The sequence below is a fragment of the Artemia franciscana genome, chromosome 4 (assembly GCF_032884065.1).
Source record: "Artemia franciscana chromosome 4, ASM3288406v1, whole genome shotgun sequence".
NCBI lineage: Eukaryota > Metazoa > Arthropoda > Branchiopoda > Anostraca > Artemiidae > Artemia > Artemia franciscana.
The window spans coordinates 30,472,918-30,498,207 of NC_088866.1; the positions used below are offsets into that span (position 1 = coordinate 30,472,918).

The 25,290-nt window shown below is 36.0% G+C and overlaps 1 protein-coding gene across 3 annotated transcripts in view; it reads right to left on the minus strand.

Annotated features, from left to right (window-relative positions):
• Positions 1 to 25,290, minus strand: part of LOC136026284 (muscarinic acetylcholine receptor DM1-like) — a 217,100-nt gene that overhangs the window by 143,839 nt on the left and 47,971 nt on the right. For all 3 annotated transcript variants that reach the window (XM_065702681.1, XM_065702680.1, XM_065702682.1), the window contains exon 2: positions 6,514 to 6,955. In XM_065702681.1, the coding sequence (XP_065558753.1) occupies positions 6,514 to 6,887 (374 nt within the window). In that variant the 5' untranslated portion in view covers positions 6,888 to 6,955. The remainder of the gene's footprint in view (positions 1 to 6,513; positions 6,956 to 25,290) is intronic.

Sequence of the window (25,290 nt, forward strand, 5' to 3'; positions counted from 1 at the left end):
TACTAAAAGATACATTAAAAGAATTGGCTTTTTATGCTGATTTTAAATATATAAGTTTCATCAAATTTGATCTATGTCATCAAAAGTTACGAACCTGAGAAAATTCGCTTTATTTTTGAAAATAGGGGGAAACACCCCCTAACAGCATAGAATATGATGCGCATTCAGCGCATCAGAAAACCCTACTGTAAAAGTTTCAAGCTCCTATCTACAAAAATGTGGAACTTCGTATTTTCGCCAGAAGACCGATCACGGGTGCGTGTTTATTTTTTTTTTCCAGGGGTCATGGTATCGACCGAGTGGTCCTAGAATGTCGCAAGAGGGCTCATTCTAACGGAAATTAAAAGTTCTAGTGCCCTTTTCAAGTGACCAAAAAAAAATGGAGGGCAACTAGGCCACCTCTCACGCTAATTTTTTCTTAATGTCAACAAATCAAAATTTTGAGATAACCATTTTGTTCAGCATAGTCAACAACCATAATAAACATGTCTTTCGGATGACTTACTCCCCCACAGTCCCCAGGGGAGGGGCTGCAAGCTACAAACTTTGACCAGTGTTTATATACAGTAATGGTTATTAGGAAGTGTAAAAACGTTTTTCAAGGGGATTATTTTGGGTTGGGGAGGGGGTTGAGGGGAGGGGGCTATATGGGAGGATATTTCTTTGGAGGAATGTGTCATAGGGGAAGAAAAATTCAATGAAGGGGGCGAAGGATTTTCTAGCATTATTATAGAAAAACAATGAAAAAATGAACATGAAAAAGTTTTTTCAACTAAAAGTAAGGAGCAGCATTAAAACTTAAAACGAGCAAAGATTATTACGCATATGAAGGTTTCATCTCCTCCTAAATACCTTGCTCTTTACGCTAAAGTATTTTTAGTAATTTCAACTATTTATTTTACTACCTTTCTGATTCAGGGGTCATTCTTACAGAGTTGGGACAAAATTTAAGCTTTAGTTTAAAGAGTGAGGTGTTAACGAGGGGACAAACCCCCTCATATACATAATAAAAATATAAGTATATAAAAGTTCGTTACGTAAGTTAATTCTTAAGTTACGTATATTTTTATCTAACTAAAACGTTCGTTAAAACTAAAGGTTCTAGTTGCCTTTTCAAGTAACCCAAATATTGGAGGGCAATTAGGCCTCCTCCCCCCGCCCTTTTTTCTCAAAATCGTCTGATCAAAACTAAGAGAAAGCCATTTAGCCAAAAAAGAATTAATATGCAAATTTTATTTTAATAATTTGTGTGCGGAGAGCAAAAATCAAACATGCATTAATTCAAAAACGTTCAGAAATTAATAAAAAAAAACTAGTTTTTTTTAACTGAAAGTAAGGAGCCACTGAAAGTGGTGGTTGTTATCTTCAAAAATATAGTTTAAATACGTCTTAACTACATTGAATAAAATTGTTATATAAAATTTTTGATCGCAAGTATTTGGAGAAATGATTGGCGAAGGGAGGGGGGGGGGTATTTACCCTGTGATTACTTTCCACCATCAAAAGGGGCATTAGCCCTCTCAATTTTCAATCGAGTGCGCCCTTTTTGAAGTTTTGACGAAAATGCTTTGAATAAAAACCTTATATACCCCCCGAGAATTACTTAAAACCTTTACCCTGGGGCTGTGGGGGGGGGGGGGGGTTGTCATCTTCAAAGACAAAATTTCCAGACTTTTCAACTATATTTTAAAAAAAATGGCTATCTCAAAATTTTGGTTTGATGTGTTTGAGAAAGGGTGGACGTGAGAGAAGGGTTAGTGCCCTCCAATCACTTTCGACTATTAAAAAGACTAGCCTTTTCAATTTACTATTCAATGAGTCCTTTATAAAATTTCTACCACAACGCCTTCGATAAGAAGTGCCGTGATCTAAAAGAAAAAAAAATACGTTGTGCCAACATCGTTCTTTACTTAGGCAGCATGATACGGATTAATTTCTGTTCGTTTCAAGTTTTAATGCTGCTCCTTAGTTTCAGTTGAAAACTTATTGTGTTATATAATTTCTAATCACCTCAAATCTAGGGGATACAAGACACCTTAACCATTTTTAAGGAGATGAACAAAGAAGCCGTACAAAAATCTGAGGAAAAAACAATTTTAAAGTGAATGAAAATCAAAACATAGTGCAGCTTCTTTTTATTTATTTTTTTTAAAGAAGAAATATATATTTAATTTTTTCTTTAAAAGATCAAATTTAGTAGCACTTAAGAAAGTAACTCTAAGCGAGTAGCTTCTATAAAAAAAAATGGTTAATTAAGCGGACAGGTTTGCATATTGACATTTCTAGCTCAACAGAAATATGCCTTTAGGCTTCGGGAGTTATTTGACCTGAATCTGTATAGAAAAGTCACTCATTACTTAGAAATGTATCAAAATTACAGAAAAAGATCATTTCTTGTGTAGGTACGATAAATGGTATTATAAAGAAGCTTTTTCTCATTTCAAAAATTTGTGAAGAATTACCTGAATTCTCCTACAGAACTGTTTCTTTTGTCTTTCTTCCTTTTTGGATACAAAATATTCAGGGGTCATTCTTAATGAATTGGGACAAAATTTAAGATTTGGTGTAAAGAGAGAGGTACTGACGAGGGGGCAAACCCTCTCATATATGTAATAAAAACATGAGAATAAAAAATTCTTTACGTAAGCTAATTTATTAGTTACGTATATCTTTTACTAATAAAAAGATTCGTAAAAAATTAAAAGTTCTAGTTGCCCTTTTAATTAACCAAAAAATTGGAGGGCAACTAGGCTTCCTCCCCGCTCTTTTTTTCTCAAAATCATTCGATCAAAATTGTGAGAAAGCCATTTGGCCAAAAAAAAAAAAATATATATATATGCAAATTCCTCTGCGGAGAGCCAAAATCAAAACATGTATTGATTCAGAAACATTCAGAAACTAAATAAAAAAACAAGTTTTTTCAACTGAAAGTAAGGAGCGACATTAAAACTTAAAACGAACAGAAATTACATCGTATATGAAAGGGGCTGCTTCCTCATCAACGCCCCGCTCTTTACGCTAAAGTTTTTTACTGTTTTAAAAAGAAGAGTTGAGAGAAAGAGTCAAACTTTAGCGTAAAGAGCGGGGCATTGATGAGGAAGCAGCCCCTTTCATATACGAAGTAATTTCTGTTCGTTTTAAGTTTTAATGTCGCTCCTTACTTTGGGAGTTTTTTACTGTTTTAAAAAGAAGAGTTGAGAGAAAGAGTCAAACTTTAGCGTAAAGAGTGGGGCGTTGATGAGGAAGCAGTCCCTTTCATATACGAAGTAATTTATGTTCGTTTTAAGTTTTAATGTCGCTCCTTACTTTCAGTTGAAAAAACTTGTTTTTTTTTTATTTAATTCTCCTACAGAACTGTTTCTTTTGTCTTTCTTCCTTTTTGGATACAAAATATTACATATGGAGAGAATATTACGGTAGAATTGTCAAGTAAATAATTTGAATAAGCAAGTATAATAATAAGAAGTCCTTCTTTTAATGTACAACTTTGAGCAGTTCCAGAACCACATGTCTACACCTCTCCAACAACTAAGTGGCGAGGGGTGAGGGTTAGGCATGCAATTTAATATGGGGTAGAGGGAGCAACTACCCCTCCCAGACTACAGTTCACCCCCAGACCTTAGTTCCCCCCCCTGCTGAAATTTAGTTTCTCTAAAAATGTTGTCTAAACTAAGACAAGCATGCATAATTCAAGCTTCCACTGAAACAGGTCTTTAGTACATCTTTAACTTTTTTATTACTATATATCTTGGTTTTCAGTTCTTTCTGTCATTTTCACTTCACTTCAGAGAATTGGCTCCGACTTTGATCCCCTCTCCCCTGCAGGATTTTGACAAAATTACATAATTCGTTTTGGTATGGATTTAGTGATCTACTAAGAATAATGTTGCAAACCATGAACTGGATGACCTCTATTCCCTTTTGGATCAAAATACTTGACAAAATACTTGCCCGGATATACTTTAAAAAATGAGTATATATCATTTACAAAAACAGTGAAATTATCTGAAAATGATCATATAAAAGAGACAAAATTGTGACTGAAAAAAAAACAGTCTGGAATCAAACGCAAGACAATCTAATTTGATGCTATACTATATACTATAATGCTATATACTATAATGCTATACTAATTGATGTTCAATGCTATACTAACAGGACCACGCCTCTAATTATATTGTTTGATATATTGGTGTTTGTACCTTAATTGCGCAGTTTATTAAGGAGGCTTGTATGAGGAATATATGGGAGGTAATCTTGCAAACCTCCACTTAAGGGTTTTGGACCATAATTATTACAATGATAATATCGTCTTATTTTTCCAAACTTTTCTACTTAAGAAGTGACATTAAGTGTTGCTTTCAGAGCTATAATGTACTTTTGGATGTAGAATTGACAAAACTTACGTAGATATGAGCAATAGCTTTCAAATAAGTCATTAAGCGTCACTCTAAAACTTTCTGGTAGGCCGCTAGCCCCAGCCTTTCCCCTTGAGGAATGGCCCGAAAGTGCCATTTTTAGTGCCATTTGGAACTTGCTGATGGTAGAATTTATAGAAAGTGCGTACATATGAGCTATTAAAAATCTGTCTAAGATACCTGCGGTATTAATACGTCCAATAACAATACGCCCGTACAGATAAGCGTCATAGACGTCTAATACCGATACAGCGTACAGCACTTTCCTCAGGGACTATGCAGGGTCATATCATCATCAAAACCATAGATAGCTGATCTTTGAACTATGTTGAACAAAATGGCTATCTAAAATTTTTGACTGGATAACTTTGGGGGAGGGGTCTAGAGGGAGGAAGGAGGCTAGTTGCACTCCAGTCTTTTAGGTCTTGTAAAAAAAAGGCACTAGCAAATTAAATTTGCGTTCAATGATCATTAAACATCTCTCTATGATGTTCTAATCATTTTTTAGCCCTGGTGGAAAAAAGAAACAAAAGAAAAACAGGATATACATCAGTGATACCCATGCAAAAAAAAGTGATTTTCGTTGGTGTTCAAGGTGAAGGCCTGTAATTGTTCTTACTGAAGTTTTCAACCATTCTGATTCCAGTGATGCACTTTTTATTTCGATCTGACACCATTTTCAAGGGATTTCAGGCTCTTCTCGAAATCATCATAAATTTCTTTTCGCAACAAACTTCTACTTTTTGATCTGACACCATATTCGAGGAGTCTCAGGCTCTTTCTCAAAATCATCATAAATTTGCTTTCGCAATAGAATTTTATTTCTAAAATTAACCGAAACAATAGTTATCATTTTCTTTCACTAGGCAGTTTTTTTAATGTGTTTTTGCCCTTTTGGTTACAATGGGCTGCGGTTCGCTCTTTACTAGGTTGCTGCTACTGCTACAAAATTAATAATGTGATAATGCTGGAGACAATGAAAAAAGTATATTCCCAGCAGATTTTTCCCTACAGATACCCCATGGGATAATCAAGGCCTTAAAAAAGTATCTTTAGCTCCAGGGCCCCTTTCCTTATAAGTCTTTTCCCTAAGCCTAAGGTTTGGAATGTTTTTACTTATGTTGGTGCACGGCTCCCTACAAGTTATAGTTGTGAATAGGTGCAATTCTTTGGGAGGATATTAGAGTATTATTCCTAGGGAAGGAGTTTGAAATTGGGAAATTGCATACAAGTGGTAATACTCACACTTTACACAGCACTCCAGGAAATGGAGTGTTTTCAGTAATTTGTGATTTACAGGTTAACTATATCAAATTTAGATGACCTTTGGTGCTACCCAGCTAAGGAAAACCACAGCCTTAGATAGCGGCTTCCAATGTTGTCTGAGTTCTAAAATCACGTCTGAAAGGTGGCACAGAAGGAGGGGCTACGCATTACGTGCTAAACCATTGCGTTAGAAAAACAGAGGTCAATAGGGAAAAAATAAAACTGGGAAAAAACTCTGTTGGTTTGCTCTTCACATTTGCAAAAATAGCAGGGTTTAGAAGGAAAAGAGGACATTCATTATATTTAAGGGAATGCAACCATGTCATTAAATTTTTTGGTGACCGGGAGTAGCAAAATCCTATTATGACTTTAGATGCATGTATATCCCAAAATCAGAAAGCTACTGTTCTGATTTCATGTCCCAAGGATCAACGGTCTGAGTACCAAAAAGTGGCTTTTGTGAGAACCTTTCTAACTCACAGCAGTATTGGAGCAAAAAAAAAAATTGTACTGTAATTTACAGTCCCCACAACTGTATTGATCTCCGTTTATGACCTTTCAGCCAAGGCTTGTAATGTGGGCCTGGGGGTTAGCCATCTCGTGCTTTCGCCCGCCCTTCCTGTTTAACTTTCTCAGATTTCTCCAGGTCTCCATTTTGAGCTGAGATTACTCTTGCTGAGTATAAAGAGTCATGCCGCATACCCCTGTTCCAAACTAAATAACTAGCGACGCCAAAACTCGAGGTCCTGTCCTCGCGGACAAAGGATTTCAAGTCTAGCGCACTATCTACTCGGCTAGGACACTAGACAAGATTAAAAAAATTACATACCTATCAAAACTAATAATGAGAAGGTTCAACACTGATGCATTTGAAGCCAAATAATCCAAAGCTAGCCAAGTATCACAAACTATTGGTCCAAACGTCCATTTTCCTGATACTATATAAAAAGTAAACAATGGCATGGAAATTAATCCAATTACAAAGTCTGCTACGGCTAAGCTGAATAAGAAATAGTTAGATATGGTTTGCAACTGCTTATCTATTTTGAAAGACACCATGACCATGATATTTCCAACAACAGTCAATATGCTTAGAAATCCAGCAATTATGGAAATAAGTATAACTTCTGCTAGGGAATAGGCACTCAATTCTCCTTGATCTTCTGTTGTGTTGAACGGTAGGGGTAGTACAGTCGAGTTCATTCTGGTTCATTGTCGATGATAAGATCACAAATAGTGAGTAAGAAGCCAATATATCATGGTGTCACATTCTATAAAATAAAATATATTTATAACTAAAATATCAGACCGAGCATTTAAAAATAGAATTGAATACTGAAAATTATATTCCTACTGATGTTACAGACAGCTCATTGGAGCACAAAGCTACCCCAGGCCAATATAATTGTGCACGCTCCTGGGAGTTTTTGATCCCTTGCATCACTCTCCTATTTCTGAAAAACCACAGCGATTTTCAAAATTTGTAGGATTTTTACCTGTACATTTGTGGAAGTAAGCGAATCTGCACGCGCTAAAGTTTTCAAACCAGTGCGAGAAAGCACTCTCAGTAATCAATTGTTTGTGTTTGTGTTTATTTGTGCTGTTTCAGACATTGTTTGTGTTTCTGTGTAAATTAAAGTACTTTTGCTTCTATGTAGTAATAATGCAAGCTTAGCAGCAGCAAGTTTTCATTGCCTTTAAAACGATTTTCACAGGAATCTACTCCGTTTTGATCTAATGCTATTTTTCTATCTTAAACAATGCTCAAAATTTTTCTCAGGAATTGGTAATTTTTAGTGAGAAATTCCATGTATATACTCCTGAACATGGCCAAAAATATGAGCGAGGTATTTTTTCCGAAAATACCATTGGTAATTAAATAAGAAATGAACTGTCACACGCACTGTAATTTTTATAAATCTTTGTTTCAAGATGACAGAAATAAATGAAAACATGAATGACATATAATCTGAAACAGCTTAGTTATCTAAGTTAAACACACGAGCCGGATTTTATTTTTGTCATCTGATTTCTTAAAAAACATGTGTCTTAGTTGTTTTGTTTTTTTTTCGGAAACAGCCTCTGTTGAATCTAGAAACTTTATTTTTGGTCAGAATTTTACTGTTTAAAAATTAGAGTTGAGAGAAAGAGTCAAACTTTAGCGCAAAGAGCAGGGCGTTGAAGAGGGAACAGCCCTTTTTTTGCCGTAGCAAAAAACGTGTTTTTTGCCGTAGCAAAAGCAGCAAATATGCAGTCTCCGGTATTCGTCATCATTACCTCTAGGATTTGAATTGGCCAGAGGGGATAGCCCGCAAATTTGGCTAGGAATAAATAACCGATTTTAATGTTCGCAGGATTCATGCCTAGTAAATGAAAGATTGTAAAGTGAAAGAAACTTATCTTTCCGTGAGGGCCGAGCCTCACTAATGTATCCAAGTCAACAATCAGTCCAAACTGTGCAAGGTCGGCCCAACTGCTAATCCTTCTCGACACTAAAAAGTGTAGTTAACGAGCAGGCAAATTATATCCAATTTTCTCTACACACCACACTTGGCTTTCGCATCTAATTTTCTCAATTCAAAAGGCCAAAAATCTGATTTTGTGATAAATTCAAGTATCAGATTGACACAATTTCTGTAGTCATTGAATCAATTCATGGCTAAGGAATTAAGTTCAAACAATTGAAAAGTTCAAACAAGTATTTGAGAGCTAGTTCAATACTGCAGCATATCAGTATACTGCAGGCATCTTCTTTGAATTAAATTCATTTTTTTCGGTACTTTTATTCATTACTCCGTATATGAAAGGGGCTTTTCCTCTTCAATGCCCCGCTCTTTACGCTAAAGGTTTTTACTGTTTTAAGAGGTAGAGTTAAGAGAAAGAGTCAAACTTTACCGTACAGAGCGGGGCGTTGAGGAGGAAAAGCCCCTTTCATATACGGAGCAGTTTCATATAACGAAGTATGCACATATTGCCTTTTCGTCAGTTGTACATCCCCCTCATCATTCCCTGAAAGTTTCCACTTAATATTCTTAAGCCATTCATGAAATTAAAAATCTTTATTTCGATCTGAATGTTTCTATTTCTCATAATATCAGAAAAAACGTAATTTTCAATGCTACTCCTTACTTTCAGTTGAAAAAAACTTTTGCATATTTATTTTTTGATTGTTTTTTTAAATAATGCTAGAAAATGCTGCGCTTCCTTTATGAAAATCTTCTTCCCCATAACAAATTCCTCAATGGAAAGTATTCCCCACATAACCCCCTTTTCTCAACCCCCCTCCAAACCAAAAAATCCCCCTGAAAACGTCTGTAAACTCCCCGAAAACCATTACTATATGCAAACACTGGTCAAAATTTGTAACTTCCTGCCCCTCCCACGGGGACTGTGGGGGAGTAAGTCGTCCCGAAAGACATAGTTATAAGGTTTTTTGACTATGTTGAATAAAGTGGCTATCTCAGAATTTTGATCCGACGACTTTGGGAAACAATGAGCGTGGGAGGGGGCCTAGGTGCCCTCCAATTTTTTGGTCACTTAAAAGGGGCACTAGAACTTTTCATTTCCGTCCGAATGAGCCCTCTCGCAAAATTCTAGGACCACTAGGTTGATACGATCACCCCTGGGAAAAGAAAAAAAAAACAAACAAATAAACACGCATCCGTGATTTGTCTTCTGGCAAAAAAAAATACAAAATTCCACATTTTTGTAGATAGGAGCTTGGAACTTGTTCAGTAGGGTTCTCTGATACGCTGAATTTGATGGTGAGATTTTCGTTAAGTTTCTATGACTTTTAGGGGGTGCTTCTCCCAATTTTCTAAAATAGGGCAAATTTTCCCAGGCTCGTAACTTCTGATGGGTAGGACTAAACTTGATGAAACTTATATATTTGAAATCAGCATTAAAATGCGATTCTTTTGATGTAACTATTGGTATCAAAATTCCGTTTTTTAGAGTTTGGTTACTATTTAGCCGGGTCGCTCCTTACTACAGTTCGTTACCACGAACTGTTTGATCTAAAAGTTCTAATAGAAGGGAGCCGACGTTTAGACCCCTTTCCCTCCGCTGGCTGGTCTCCAATCACTTACGACTCATAAAAAGGACTATAACTTTCAGTTTCTGATGTAAAAAGCACCCTCCAGAGTTCCTACGATCATTAGGTTGAGGAAGAGGCAGTCCTCCTCCTATATGAACTGTTCATTTTACGGCTAAATGTTACTCTTTATTTTTATAATAACAGCGTAGAATAGAAATAATCCCAGAAATCAAGAGGGAATAAATAAGAATTTCATATTTTGATGTATTTTTTAAGTTTCTTTTGTGCCCCCCCCCCACGGAAAAATAACCCACTAAAAAAATTCCTGATTACGGGCCTGGGGATTATACATCGATCTCTACCTCCAAAATCCCCTCGTCTCCCCCTTACTACTAATTCTGTATCAAACAGTTCGTGCTGTCAGTGAGCAGCGGCTCAGCTCCAATAGTAACAAAAACTCTATAAAACGGAACTTTAATATTAATAGAAACATCAAAAGAATTGTCTTATCATACTGATTCCAAATATATAAAATTTGTCAAGGATTTATCATTAATCATAATTCATAAAATTTATTTTTACTGTTACCCATCCAAAGTTAAGAGCCTGAGAAAATTTGCATGATTTTCGAAAAAGAGGGTAAACATCTCCTAAAAGTAAGGGAATTTAATGAAAATTTTACCACCACCAGATTTAGCGTACCAACCTATTGTAGAAGTTTCAAGCTCCTATATAGAAAAAAGTAGAATTTTGTTGTTTTTTTTTTTTTTTGCCTGAAGAAAGATAAGGGATGCGTCTTTATATTTGACTTTTATTTTTTATTTTTTTCGGAGTTGATCGTATCGAAATAATGGTTATAGAAGATCAGTATAGAATGAATTTGAACAGAAATTAAAACTATTAGCGCCCTTTTTAAGTGAGCAGAAAGATTGAAGTACAACAAACCCCCTCGGGGGGCTATTTGCTAGAAAAGTGGCCATGGGAGGGGGCCTCTAGCTTACCCACTTTTCCCAAAGTCGTCCAATCAAATTTTTCTTTATTGTCATTTTGTTCAACATAGTTGAACTATGCATTTAGGATTAACATGGCTCCTATGCCCCGCAGCCCGTAGGGAGAGGCTTGTAAGTTATTTTGCCCATTGTTTCCGTATAGTATTTATTATAGGGAAGTATTCAGGCTATTTCGGGAGGGAGAGTTTTGTGCTTGAGGTGTGTTTCTATGGAGAGAGTTTCCTTGGGGAGGCAAATCACTGGGGGTTAGCTTTCAAGGGTAAATTTTACAGTGGAGAGATTTGACATATTTTTTATACGAAATTAATTTTATTTGTCTTACTTTCTCTTTGCCAACTCAATTTTGCATGTGGATATTTTTTCAGGCAAATTGTCCGGGGGCTATTTTCAGCATATTTTGGTTTCCACGAAAAAATTTCCATGGAAGGGGGAATTTCTGGAACGATTAGAAATTATAGTCTCTTTCAAATGAACTTTTCACACTAAACCGTCTTCAAGAAATTTTAAGAGGAGGAAGGGGGCCTATTAAAAAAAAATGAAGAGTGAGCCGAATTTACTGACATTTTCTTAGAAACGATTAGAAATCAAATTTTTAAAACGAATATTAACTATGAAACAATCAGAGAACTGCATTGTAGAAGTTTAAATGCCATTTAAATTTTTATAATCTGTCCATTGCTTATAGATAGTATTTTTTTTTTATTGGGAGAACTACAGACATTTTTCGCAAGGGAGTTTTCTGCAGGGGGAGAGACTGTCCGAGAGAATTTTCATTGGGCAGAAAATTTTTTGGAAGAGCTTTCTGTCATCGGGGATAAAATCTTCCGGCAAGATTTTTCTGTGGAAAAAATGCGAGTAATTTCAACAAGGGTGCTGCGAGGTGACGCCTCCGTTCTCATTGAATGTTTTTGGCGTTTATTTTAATCATTTATTGACGTGAAGTGATTTGTTTAATAATGCATTGGTCTATTATTAATAAGGGGTGGTAGATTGGTGTGTAGAAAAGGGATTAAGATACCGAAAAGATTACGTCTCAGTGACCTAATTTTCTAAGCTTCAGATGAAAGCTGAACAAGTTTTTGTGGCTTCTTGTCTAATTCTTTTTAGTTCCCTCGTATATTTTCATTGCATGCCTTTATTATAGGTCCTGGAGGAGGGGGTATTAGTAGTCTCCTAGCATTGGTTACTTGAATTTTTTTTCAACGAGCCCTCTCCCTATCTTCTAGGACCCTTGGTGTAATATAATCACGCCGGAGAAATACTTAAGGTTATTGAAACTTACTCATTTTGTTATCATACCACCCCCTACAAAAATATCTACCTCCCCTCCTTAATAATTTTTCACTCAATTATGAAGCAAATCACTTCGGTTAAATATAGTATTAAAATAAACACCAGAAATACATCTGTGGAATAAGGAGGTAGGTCACCTTGCATCATCTTTGTTTACATTAACCACATTTTTTCACAGGAAAATCTTGCCAGACAATTTGATCCCTGCTGAAAATTGATCTCTGCCTTTGGTTACTTAAAATAGGCACGAGCAAATGAAATTTCCGTTATCTTCGAAGACTTATTTATTGGACCTTTCAACTATGCTGAGAAAATGGCTATCTCAAAGTTTTGATCGGACCATTTTGAGGGAAAGTGGGCGTGGGAGGTGGCCTTGTTTCCCTCCAATAGTTTTGGTCACTTAAAAATGGCACTAGAACGTTTAGTTTCGAACTAGCCCTTTCCTGATATTCTAGAACCATTGAGTTGGAAGGATCATTCCCGAGAGAAAAAAAACTCGCATCCGTGCTCCTTCTTCTGGCAAAAAAAATACAAAATTCTTCATTTGTTCAGAAAGAAGCTTGAAACCTTTACAGTAGGGCTCTTTTATACGATGAATTTTGTTTAAGTTGGTTATATATGGGTGCTGTTATATATATTTTTTTAGCTAGCTGTAAAAAATTGCTCTCCCCTCTTTCTTTTATTTGTGTATTTGGTCGTTTTGTCAGGTCCGTAGAGTCCCGTTTGATTTGAGGTGACTAACAGTGTTAAACCCCGTCGGGTCGCGTTTTACTCTTCATTGCCTTGGGCCATGCTCTGCGGTGTGTGTGTGTTTATTTTCATTTAATTTGTTGTTGTGCATATATTGATAATAAATGAAACAGAAATATAAACAGACAACTTAAAGACACTATTTCATTCCCAAATTCGCGGAGTTGACAAACACTTATAGGGAAAACATTATAGAAAGATATTTGCAAATCAAATTACAACGTTGAATGAAATTGTCCAGAAGGACGTGAATGTGGGTTTCAACAAAGAGCCAAATGAAGAGTTTTATTCTATTATCAAACAGTTCGTGGTAACGAACTGTAGTAAGGAGCGACCCGGCTCAATAGTAACCAAAACTCTAAAAAATGGAATTTTTATACCAATAGCTACATCAAAATAATTGCATTTTAAGGCTGATTTTGAATATATAAGTTTCCTCAAGTTTAGTCTTACCGTTCAAAAGTTACGATCCTGAGAAAATATGCCTTCTTTTAGAAAATAGGGGAAAACACCCTTTAAAAGGTATAGAATCTTAACGAAAATCACACCATTAGATTCAGCGTATCAGAAAACCCTATTGTAGAAGTTTCAAGCTCCTATCTACAAAAATGTGGAATTTTGTATTTTTTGCCAGAAGGCAGATCACGAATTTGTTTGTTGTTTTTTTGTGTGTTTTTTTCCAGGGGTGATCTTATCGACCCAGTGGTCCTAGAATGTTGCAAGAGGGCTCATTCTAACGGAAATTAAAAGTTCTAGTGCCATTTTTAAGTGACCAAAAAAAATTGGAGGGCACCTAGGCCCCCTACCACGCTAATTATTTTTCCAAAGTCAACGTATCAAAATTCTGAGATAGCCATTTTATTCAGTGTAGTCGAAAAACCTTATAACTATGTCTTTGGTGACGATTTACTCCCCCACAGTCCCCGTGGGAGGGGCTACAAGTTACAAACTTTGACCAGTGCTTGCATATAGTAATGGTTATTGCGAAGTGTACAGACGTTTTAAGGGGAATTTTTGGGTTAGGGCGAGGAGTTGAGAAGAGGGGGATATGGTGGGGGAACTTTCAATCGAAGAATTTTTCATGGGGGAAGAAAATTTCTATGAATGGAGCGCAGGATTTTCTAGCATTATTTAAAAAAACATAATGGAAAAATAAATATGAAAAAGTTTTTTCAACTGGAAGTAAGGAGCAGCATTAAAACTTAAAGCGAACAGAAATTATTACGCATATGAGGGGCCCACCTCCTCCTAATACCTCGTTCTTTACGCTAAAGTATTTTTAGTAATTTCAACTATTTATTCTTATTACTATTTATTACTATTTAATACTCTTTAATTAACGGCTTTTGTGATTCTGGGGTCATTCTTAATGAATTGGGGCAAAATTTAAGCTTTAGTGTAACGAGCGAGGTACTGACGTGGGGGTGAACCCCTATATATATGTAATAAAAACATGTGAATACAAAAGCTCGTTACGTAAGCTAATTTATAAGTTACATATATCTTTTGCTAATAAAAACATTTGTAAAAAATTAAAAGTTCTAGTTGCATTTTTAAGTAACCAAAAAATCGGAGGGCAACTAGGCTTCCTCCCCCGCTCCTTTTTTCTCACAATAATTCGATCAAAACTATGAGAACGCCATTTAGCCAAAAAAAATATAGATATGCAAATTTCGTTTTAATTATTTCTCTGCGGAGAGCCAAAATCAAAACATGCATTAATTCAAAAATGTTCAGAGATTAAATAAAAAAAAAGAGTTTTTTAAACTGAAAGTAAGGAGCGACATTAAAACTTAAAATGAACAGAAATTACCTCGTATATGAAAGGGGCTGCTTCCTCATCAATGCCCCGCTCTTTACGCTAAAGTTTTTTACTGTTGTAAAAAGAAGAGTTGAGAGAAAGAGTCAAACTTTAGCGTAAAGAGCGGGGCGTTGATGAGGAAGCAGCCCCTTTCATATACGAAGTAATTTCTGTTCGTTTTAAGTTTTAATATCGCTCCTTACTTTCAGTTAAAAAAATTTGTTGTTTTTTTTTATTTAATTAACTTAAAACTTAGATCCTCTGACGCCTAGTGGCATATAGGGCAGGAATGGTTTGATCTCCACGTTGGAAGATTCTGAGCCAGAAAACTCTAAAAATTTTAGTATTAGACTGATTTTTGAATGGTGGCTTTGTCGTCAGAATTGATAAATGTATCCTATTCCAAATGGCTTCGGCAAAATCTGCCCCTCATTTCTATTTTTATTTGCTTAGAGAACTTCAAATCCTAGTTAGCGCTTATAAAGACACAGCTTTCTTACAATAAATTTTACTTTTAATGACCCTTGCGTTGTCATACCAACCTAATCTCATAGGCTGATGAAACCCTATGAAAAAAAGCTTTTACGCATCTAGGTTACAAGATCTGTAAGTAAGGAGTAGCATTAAAACAGATTGACAGATTAGCAGAGCTTAGGAGTGACGAGAATATAAGAAGCCTGTATTACCGTGTACTTGTACAGAAGATGCTATGGATTGGTTAATTCGAGTTGGACGACAACAACTGTGTTCCACATCCCGTGTTCCCCGTCCTACATCCGCCCACATCCTATTTAACCGGTGTAGTGGCTCAATTGACGAATACTGGTAATAAGTATCCTTCATTTAAGGTAAATAAGATGAATAAGGGAAATAATGGTAACCATACTAAAGTAGAACACCGTTCTCATTTTCTTACTCATCTTATAATACAAGTAATGCTTAGTTACAACTTCAGAATGGCTTTTCGTTCAAAGACAGAGAAAGATATGGCCTCTCTTAATCTTTACATATCTACTAATAAGGAGAATTTTAAAGCAGTAAAAATACACTTCTTTTGATCGTCTTCTTCATAAGTAAAGACAAGATGAAGTCTATTGTCTGCAGTTAGCTTTAGAAGGTGCGAAAAAGTTACTGCTCTTGTCTCACCAATGATGAGAAGACTTAATAAAGTTATTAGGCCAATGAACCAAAGGAAACTTACTTATGACCCCATTACTGAAACCACATTGGCATCAAACCCTGAGAATTTCCCAACCTCCTCCATCCAGCCATAGTTGAACCACTGAGTTCAGCTACAATATGAGTCAATCGCAACTGAATTTATGTTAGTGGAGTTTTTTTTGTTAGGAATTTGAGGATGTAAAAACATGATGCCTAGTTTCTGGAACTCCTACAATGGTGGCAACAAGTCCTGCACATTCCAGGACTCCTGCAATTTTGAGTTCAAAATACTGTGGTTCATAGCTGAACCACTGAGTTCAGCTACAATATGAGTCAATCGAAACTGACTTTATGTTAGTGGAGTTTTTTGTTAGGAATTTGAGGATGTAAAAACATGATGCCTAGTTTATGTAACTCCTACAATGGTGGCAACAAGTCCTGCACATTCCAGGACTCCTGCAATTTTGAGTTCAAAATACAGTGGTTCATAGCTGAACCACTGAGTTCAGCTACAATATGAGTCAATCGAAACTGAATTTATGTTAGTGGAGTTTTTTTTGTTAGGAATTTGAGGATGTAAAAACATGATGCCTAGTTTCTGTAACTCCTACAATGGTGGCAACAAGTCCTGCACATTCCAGGACTCCTGCAATTTTGAGTTCAAAATACAGTGGTTCATAGCTGAACCACTGAGTTCAGCTACAATATGAGTCAATCGAAACTGAATTTATGTTAGTGGAGTTTTTTTGTTAGGAATTTGAGGATGTAAAAACATGATGCCTAGTTTCTGTAACTCCTACAATGGTGGCAACAAGTCCTGCACATTCCAGGGCTCCTGCAATTTTGAGTTAAAAATACAGTGGTTCATAGCTGAACCACTGAGTTCAGCTACAATATGAGTCAATCGAAACTGAATTTATGTTAGTGGAGTTTTTTTGTTAGGAATTTGAGGATGTAAAAACATGATGCCTAGTTTCTGTAACTCCTACAATGGTGGCAACAAGTCCTGCACATTCCAGGACTCCTGCAATTTTGAGTTCAAAATACAGTGGTTCATAGCTGAACCACTGAGTTCAGCTACAATATGAGTCAATCGAAACTGAATTTATGTTAGTGGAGTTTTTTTTGTTAGGAATTTGAGGATGTAAAAACATGATGCCTAGTTTCTGTAACTCCTACAATGGTGGCAACAAGTCCTGCACATTCCAGGACTCCTGCAATTTTGAGTTCAAAATACAGTGGTTCATAGCTGAACCACTGAGTTCAGCTACAATATGAGTCAATCGAAACTTAATTTATGTTAGTGGAGTTTTTTTTGTTAGGAATTTGAGGATGTAAAAACATGATGCCTAGTTTCTGGAACTCCTACAATGGTGGCAACAAGTCCTGCACATTCTAGGACTCCTGCAATTTTGAGTACAAAATTTAACTAAAACATTGGAAAATTTCCATTATGATTAAATAAGAAGTAAATAACGCAATTGAGGGTGTTCAGACATTGAATTTGAACTAACTGCAGTCGAACCACATTCAACTTCAAGGGTTTTGTCTTCCGTAGTCACAAGTACTCTAACCGTTTCAATCTTAACCTCTAGTTGACTTTTTCAAAATTCCAGTCAATGAGTAATGTCAACGCGCAATCTCTTCAGGAGATTGGGAATTTCCCTTAAAGAATTTTTGGAATTGGGAATTTTCTCAATGATGGTCTTACAGTATTTGAGGGGACTCTTTTTAAGATCCTCTGACAATTTTGGAACCGTTGCTTAATTTTCAAACATTTCACTACTCTGACAAAGAAGCCAAATTTTGATACTCAGATTTTGTCAAAACTACAGTCACAGTTAGGGTTGGCTTGACTATTCTGAAGTCGCCTTCTGTGAGTAACCAAGTTCAGTGTCGAAATACACTGATGATTAACCTTTGTTTCCACATAATTTGTTTATTCTTTTTCAGCAAATGTATATTTTTGCTTTTATACCAATCAACTGGACATTGACATTAGATGACTGATTTTTTTTTTACTTATTTTATTTAGTTTCAATTTACAATTACTTTATATAAAATTCCTTCCAATTTACATGCATCCTTTCCAAAGTAGTTATTCTCACCATGCCTTGCATCTGACAGGGATTGCTATTGAATATATCAAGAATGGTGTATAAAATTATATTTTATTCACTTTTACTGGTATAAATTCCACGTCAATTTACTTAAAAGGGATTCAATAGACAGTATCTAGTAATTGACGTCACTCAGCACCATTTATGCTGAAGCAGAGCTATATCAGTGTTGCAAACATGATCCACAAGTCTCATTTAAGTAACACTCAAGCATCACAATTTCCATGGCTCTCAGTGACGTTTTGAGTAAACGCATAAAGCACCATCTCGTTTATAAATAGTTTTACGTCATCGAAAAAGGCTTTTTATTAGTAAGAAGTTTTGTCGCAAGATCAGTTTCATCCAATCAGAGGGTATTTCACGATCCTTCTTGTTCGAATTTGGCACTTTTGGTAGAATTTCTAATACCTACCATGCATGCACAAGCACATTGAAAGTGCGCAAGCGCACCAATCCAAAATAACAATGCTTGTTTGCCAGGTTTAGAATGACCATAATTCCTGTTGACCAAGTTACCACCCTGTATACGAGTCTTTCGTAATCGTGCGAAGAGAAGACGATCATACTCTATGAAATGTCCTTTGTAGACAAAAGGCTTTTGGGAGAAGGTTTTGCAACGTAGGATGCCTTTAAACGTTTTAAAAGAAAAGGATCTATCTCTATACAAGTGCCCTGATCAAGAGAAATCAAGGAAAATGTGAGTCCCGGAGATTGAAGTATCATACGGGACCTTAAATTGAATTATGAAGGATGTCACACCAGAAACATTATAATAATAATAGTTAAGAGATTTTAAGGTAACGGAGCTTTTGCATCGTATTTATTTTGCATCTAAAAACTCATTATAAATGCAAACCAAAAGACACATTATGAAATAAAGAAGAAAATATTTAAAAAAAAAGATCGGTTCAATGGTCAGTAGGAATAAATAGGATAATTATAGGAGTCATGACATTTTTCAAGCCGTCCTCAGCTCAAAGAGGAAAAAATCTAAAAAAAACTTCAGAGAAAAGGAGGAGAATCGTGAATAATCATGACAATCAAGAGCAATCACGTGTGTCGTAGAGTGGTAATTGTTTTTCTATATGTTTTTATTCTTCTTTGGTGTTAATTTTTCTCCTTTTCATGTAGTTCTTCTCCACGCTTCATGTCTTTTAAAGAAATATATTTTTATTCAGAGGCCCTTTTCTAACAGAGAGGTCCTGACTACAAAGCACTCTCTAATTGTGACTATTGAACATCTCTAACAAAGGTATTTTTTCCAATTCTAATTTCTTAGTCATTTTTAGCAATCCAGCTCAAGGTATACGAAATTTCTTCGTCTTATTTTGCATCACGATTAACCAGCAATTAATTAGCGCGTGTCTCAATTCTCCCAAGACCAGTTAAAAGCTCTGAGGGGACCTTGTAATCTTCTTCCGTGTTTTGTCATAGTAACCCAGTTTGGCTTCAGTTCTTTTAAAGAAATATATATTTATTGAGAGATCCTGATATTGAGAGGTACTTTTCTAACAAAGATGTCCTGACCACAAATCACTCTCTAATTAGGACTATTGAACATCTCTAACAAAAGTCTTGGTTCCAAACCTAATTTCTTGGTAATTTTAAGCAATCCAGCTCAAGGTACATGAAATTTCTTCATCTCATTTTGCACCACGATTAACCAGCAATTAATTAGCGCGAGTCTCAATTCTCCCAATATCAGTTAAAAGCCCTAAGGGGACCTTGTAAAATGATCGATCTTCCTTGGAATAAAAAGTCAGTGGTTATATCGCAAGAAAAATTACAAATTTTAGCCACAAGAATGTCACTTACATTATAGATTCTTAGGAAATATAAGCTTATTTTAGTGTCTACCTTTCACTGGGACTAAACAAGAAAATAAGTCTTAAAGAGAATTTTAAAGAAGGAGTGGTTATCACACATAAGCTCCCAAAACATTTAGATACATTTCTCTATAGGAGACTGGCCAAAAACAATAAATCCATGTAATAACTATTACTGCTAATAATAAGTTGCTGTGGTATCCTTAAATCTTTTCTACGACATCCTCTCACACTATTTGCTGAAGAACCGCTTTTCATTTGACCCTAAACGGTTGCCCGACAAGGACGATCTTGGCCAATCTGACATTCGTCATCCGCAGAACGTGTCTTAGCCATTTCAAGCTTTCTCTCACCCTAGCCCTAGAAAGTGGGATTGAACCACATATTTTGTACGGCTTAACGTTGGAGATACATTCAGTCAGTTGGGCACCCAAAAGAATTCGTAGACAATTTCTCTTGAACATATATAACAAATCCTCCTCCTTTTTTGGAACACCAACGCTTCTGTACCATACCTGACAGCTGTCATCACTTTAGCATAAAATATTCTAATCTTGGTGCCCAGACTTATCTTATTGTTCTTCCACAGTTTTATCAAATGTTAAAAAACCGCTGGGCCTTGTTTTTTTTCTAATTTTAACATCTTCACGGCATCTGCCGTCTTTATTGTTAATGCTACCTAGATAGATAAAGCTGATCACTTGATCGATCTTCTTCCCCTCTTGACTTCAGTTATTCCTAGTCTTGGTGACTCAGTCTTCTAAACAATCATTTCAAAACCTATTCTTGCACCCTGAAATCGCAAACGCTCTAAGAATTCGTTCAATTTTCCAATGTTTTCACTTAGGATGATTAAATGATAAACATAATCTAAGTCTTGGAGGGTATTACCTCCCCAATTGATTCCGTGTTCTCTCATTACCCTTGCTGTGTTCGTTAGGACAAGTCCATCAAAATGATCCATGTGATCCCCCCCTCCAAAAAATCAATACCTAGGGGATCTAGGGGTGAAGACTCCCCCCCTTCAATTGGCACTTCGGCTCACCGTCCCGGTCTGTAAGGTAATATATAATATATAATTAAGCATATATATATATATATATATATATATATATATATATATATATATATATATATATATATATATATATATATATATATATATATATATATATATATATATGTTGGGGTGGCGCTTCGCGCCACCCCTACACCTAGTTGGTGGGGGCGCTTCGCCCCCCCCCAAGCCCCCCCGCACGCGTAAGTCGTTACGCGCCATATTAGTTACGCGCCATTGTAGTTGTGTCCCTTTGTCCCACCTGTGAATATATATATATATATATATATATATATATATATATATATATATATATATATATATATATATATATATATATATATATATATATATATATATATATATATATATATATATATATATATATATATATATATTTAACTACGTAAAACTTGCGAACATACAACATTCTTGGCTGTCCCATTGTCTGTGCATATAAATAGATTGTCAGGTTTACCGACTCTTGAACATGCAACATATAATTGTCAATGGGAAAAATAATCTGTATTCAGATCTATACGTCATTATTCTAATGATTGCCCTTGAACTTTGTTGATGGTGATTGCCAATCGAACATTCCCTGTGTCTCCGTCGTCATTTATATATCCCCCCTGTGTCCCCCGGTGTCCCCGTTGTTGTTGTTTCCCTGTGTCCCGGTCGTCATTTGTGTCCCGGTGTCCCAGTCTGTAATTTCTCTTTGAGTGTCGCGGTCGTCATTTATATTCCCTGTGTCCCGGTGTCTCGGTCGTCATTTTTGTCCCAGTCGTCATTTGTGTTCCGAGGCCCCGGTCTGTAATTTCTTTTTGAGTGTCCTGGTCGTCATTTATATTCCCTGTGTCCCGGTCGTCATTTGTATCCCGGTGCTTTGTTGATGGTGATTGCTAATCGAACATTCCTTGAGTCCCGGTCGCTTTCTCTTTGAGTGTCCCGGTCGTCATTTATATTCCCTACTAGCAGTTGGGGTGGAGCTTCGTGCCACCCCAACATCTAGTTGGTGGGGCGCTTCGCACCCCCCAAGCCCCCCCTCCCGCGCGCGTAAGTCGTTACGCGCCATATTAGTTACGTGCCATTGTAGTTGTGTCCCTGTGTCCCACCTGTGAATAGATATATATATATATATATATATATATATATATATATATATATATATATATATATATATATATATATATATATATATATATATATATATATATTTTTATAATAACATAATATACAATATATTTCTTATTTTGTATATAAATATATATTTATGATGACTCGAACATGCAATATAATTGTGTCCATGTCGTGATATAAACCAATCCGTATTCAGATCCGTATTCACTCTCATTATTCTAATGATGTGTCCCTGTGTCCCGGTCGTCATTTATATTCCCTGTGTCCCGGTCGTCATTTGTGTCCCGGTATCCCAGTTTGTAATCTCCCTTTGAGTGTCCCGGTCGTCATTTATATTCCCTGTGTCCCGGTGTCCCGGTCGTCATTTGTGTCCCGGTCTGTAATTTCTATTCGAACAATCCCTGTGTCCGGGTCGTCATTTATATATCCCGCCTGTGCCCCCGGCGTCCCCGTTGTAGTTGTGTCCCTATGTCCCGGTCGTCATTTATATTCCCTGTGTCCCGGTCGTGATTTGTGTCCGGGTGTCCCAGTCTGTAATTTCTCTTTGAGGTTCCCGGTCGTCATTTATATTCCCTGTGTCCCGGTCGTCATTTGTGTCCCGGTGTCCCGGTATGTAATTTCATCAGTTGACAAACATGACGTCAGTCGACAAAAAACTTCATGACGCATACAGCTCAATCCTTATAATGACGTCAGTCGACAAACATGACGTCAGTCGACACACAAACATGACGTCACTCGACACACACACACAGACAACTTATTTTTATATTTATATATATATATATATATATATATATATATATATATATATATATATATATATATATATATATATATATATATATATATATATAGTACCAGGTCATTTTTGACACGTTTTGATTCTCACTGTTGCATATCTTCTAACCACACTTGTGTTTCTTCTTCAGTTTGGATTTTGTTAGTCTCAGAAAATTTAGTAATACCCTTTGTTACAGCTGCCCATATTAGTGTCGCAGTTGATGGTCCACGGCATTCTTGATTTTCACCCATTGTGAATTTGATTTGTTTTGGCCGTTTTCTCGTTCGTAACATTGGATTGTTCAGAGGGTGATTCTAAGGAATCGTCATTTTTAGTTATTGTATTTTTTTGGGGGGGGAGGCGGGGTGTCTTTCTTCTTATATTATATAACTGGTTGCGTTCAAAACTATAATGTAAATCATGTACTGAGTACATTAAATCTAACAAAAAAATAGATTAATTTTAAAATTTTCAGGTATTGTTCTAGTTTGAATTAAAACATTGATATTTTTTCTCAGACACCATAATCATTTTTACAGTTTACATAATAACTGATTGCAGTTTTAAGAAATCTGCTACTAACCTCATTTCCTACCTTTACCACGGCAATTTTATTTTCGTACATTACACTAATCACTTGAATGTGTTCATCCGATATACCAAACAAGGATAAGACCTTCGCTAAAGCTTTTCTATCAGCTGACTCAAACGTTTGCTCATAATCTGTAAAACTGAGGACTAAGGACATTTGATGACCCATGCACTTCTCAACCATTAACAAAATAGTGACTGGTCGAAGCATCATCTACCTTTTTTAAAACCCTCTGAACTTCTCTTAAAACTTTATCCAAGGCATCTCTAGGTCTAAAACTATCATACTGGCACTTCGCCTTTTTCAAAAACTAAACTAATAATCTTAAATAACTTATCTGTAACTTTATAACCACTATATTATAAATAAAAACTCATTAACCCTACAATCAACACCCGGAGCCACTCCCTTCTCAACCAAAGTACTTTTCCTGTAATTCTACCAGGGTTTAAAACATTTTCATAATGTTCTGTCCATCTATCTTTAAATCATTCCTTTTCACTATTTGCTCCGTTCCTATCTTTAGTTTTGAAAAGTCTAGATTGACTATTCCCTCTCAATTAATTAACATGCCAGTACAATATTTTACAATGATGCAGTCTAGGCTACATCTTCAAGATCCTCGGTAAAATGTCCATGGCCTTAATTTTATACCTGCTTAATTCATATTTTAATTCTTTCTCCACTTTTTTTACATTCCTCTTATTTTCATATGATCTATCACTCTAATAACCCTTATACAAGCCCCACTCCTTTCACTTAAACTTAAAGTATTTTCGCTAATATTCTTAGCTGATTTTCTAACTTTCTACCCTAAGACTCCATCAGCGACTTCACAAACCATTTCCCTAGAATTATTCCATCCATCTTCTGCACTGTCAAATTTTTAACTCTGCAGTATAGTATTCAACTGTCCTTGAAAAGCTTCTCTCATCCTGAAGTCTACCAGCGTCATAGCTTCCCGGAAGGTAATCACCCTAATGAAATTTCAGCTTCAGATCAAACAGTTCGTGGTAACGAACTGTAGTAAGGAGCGACCCGGCTCAATAGTAACCAAAACTCTAAAAAATTGAATTTTGATATCAATAGCTACATCAAAAGAATCGCATTTTAATGCTGATTTTAAATATATAAGTTTTATCAAGTTTAGTCTTACCCATCAAAAGTTACGAGCCTGAGAAAATTTGCCTTATTTAGGAAAATAGGGGGAAACACCCCCTAAAAGTCGTAGGATCTTAACGAAAATGACACCATCAGATTCAGCGTATCAGAGAACCCTACTGTAGAAGTTTTAAGCTCCTATCTACAAAAATGTGGAATCTTGTATTTTTTGGCAGAAGACAAATCACGGGTGCGTGTTTATTTGTTTATTTGTTTTTTTTTTCCCAAGGGGTCATCGTATCGACCAAGTGGTCCTAGAATGTCGCAAGAGGGCTCGTTCCAACGGAAATGAAAAGTTCTAGTGCCCTTTTTAAGTGACCAAAAAAATTGGAGGGCATCTAGGCCCCCTCCCACGCTCATTTTTTTTCCAAAGTCAACGGATCAAAATTTTGAGATATCCGTTTTGTTCACCATAGTCAAAAATCATAATAACTATGTCTTTGGGGATGACTTACTCCCCCACAATCCCTGGGGGAGGGGCTGCAAGTTACAAACTTTGACCGGTGTTTACATATAGTAATGGTTATTGGGAAGTGTACAGACGTTTTCAGGGGGATTTTATTTTGTTTGGGGGTGGGGCTGAGGAGAGGGGGCTATGTTGGAGGATCTTTCCTTGGAGGAATCTGTTATGGGGGAAGAAAAATTCAATGAAAAGGGCGCAGGATTCTCTAGCATTACTATAAGAAAACAATGAAAAATAAACATGAAAACGTTTTTTCAAATGAAAGGAAGAAGTAGCATTGAAACTTAAAACGAACAGAGATTATTACGCATATGAGGGGTTCTAAAAATACTTTAGCATAAAGAGCGAGGTATTTAGGAGGAGGTAAATACCTTGCTCTTTATGCTAAAGTATTTTTAGTAATTTCAACTAT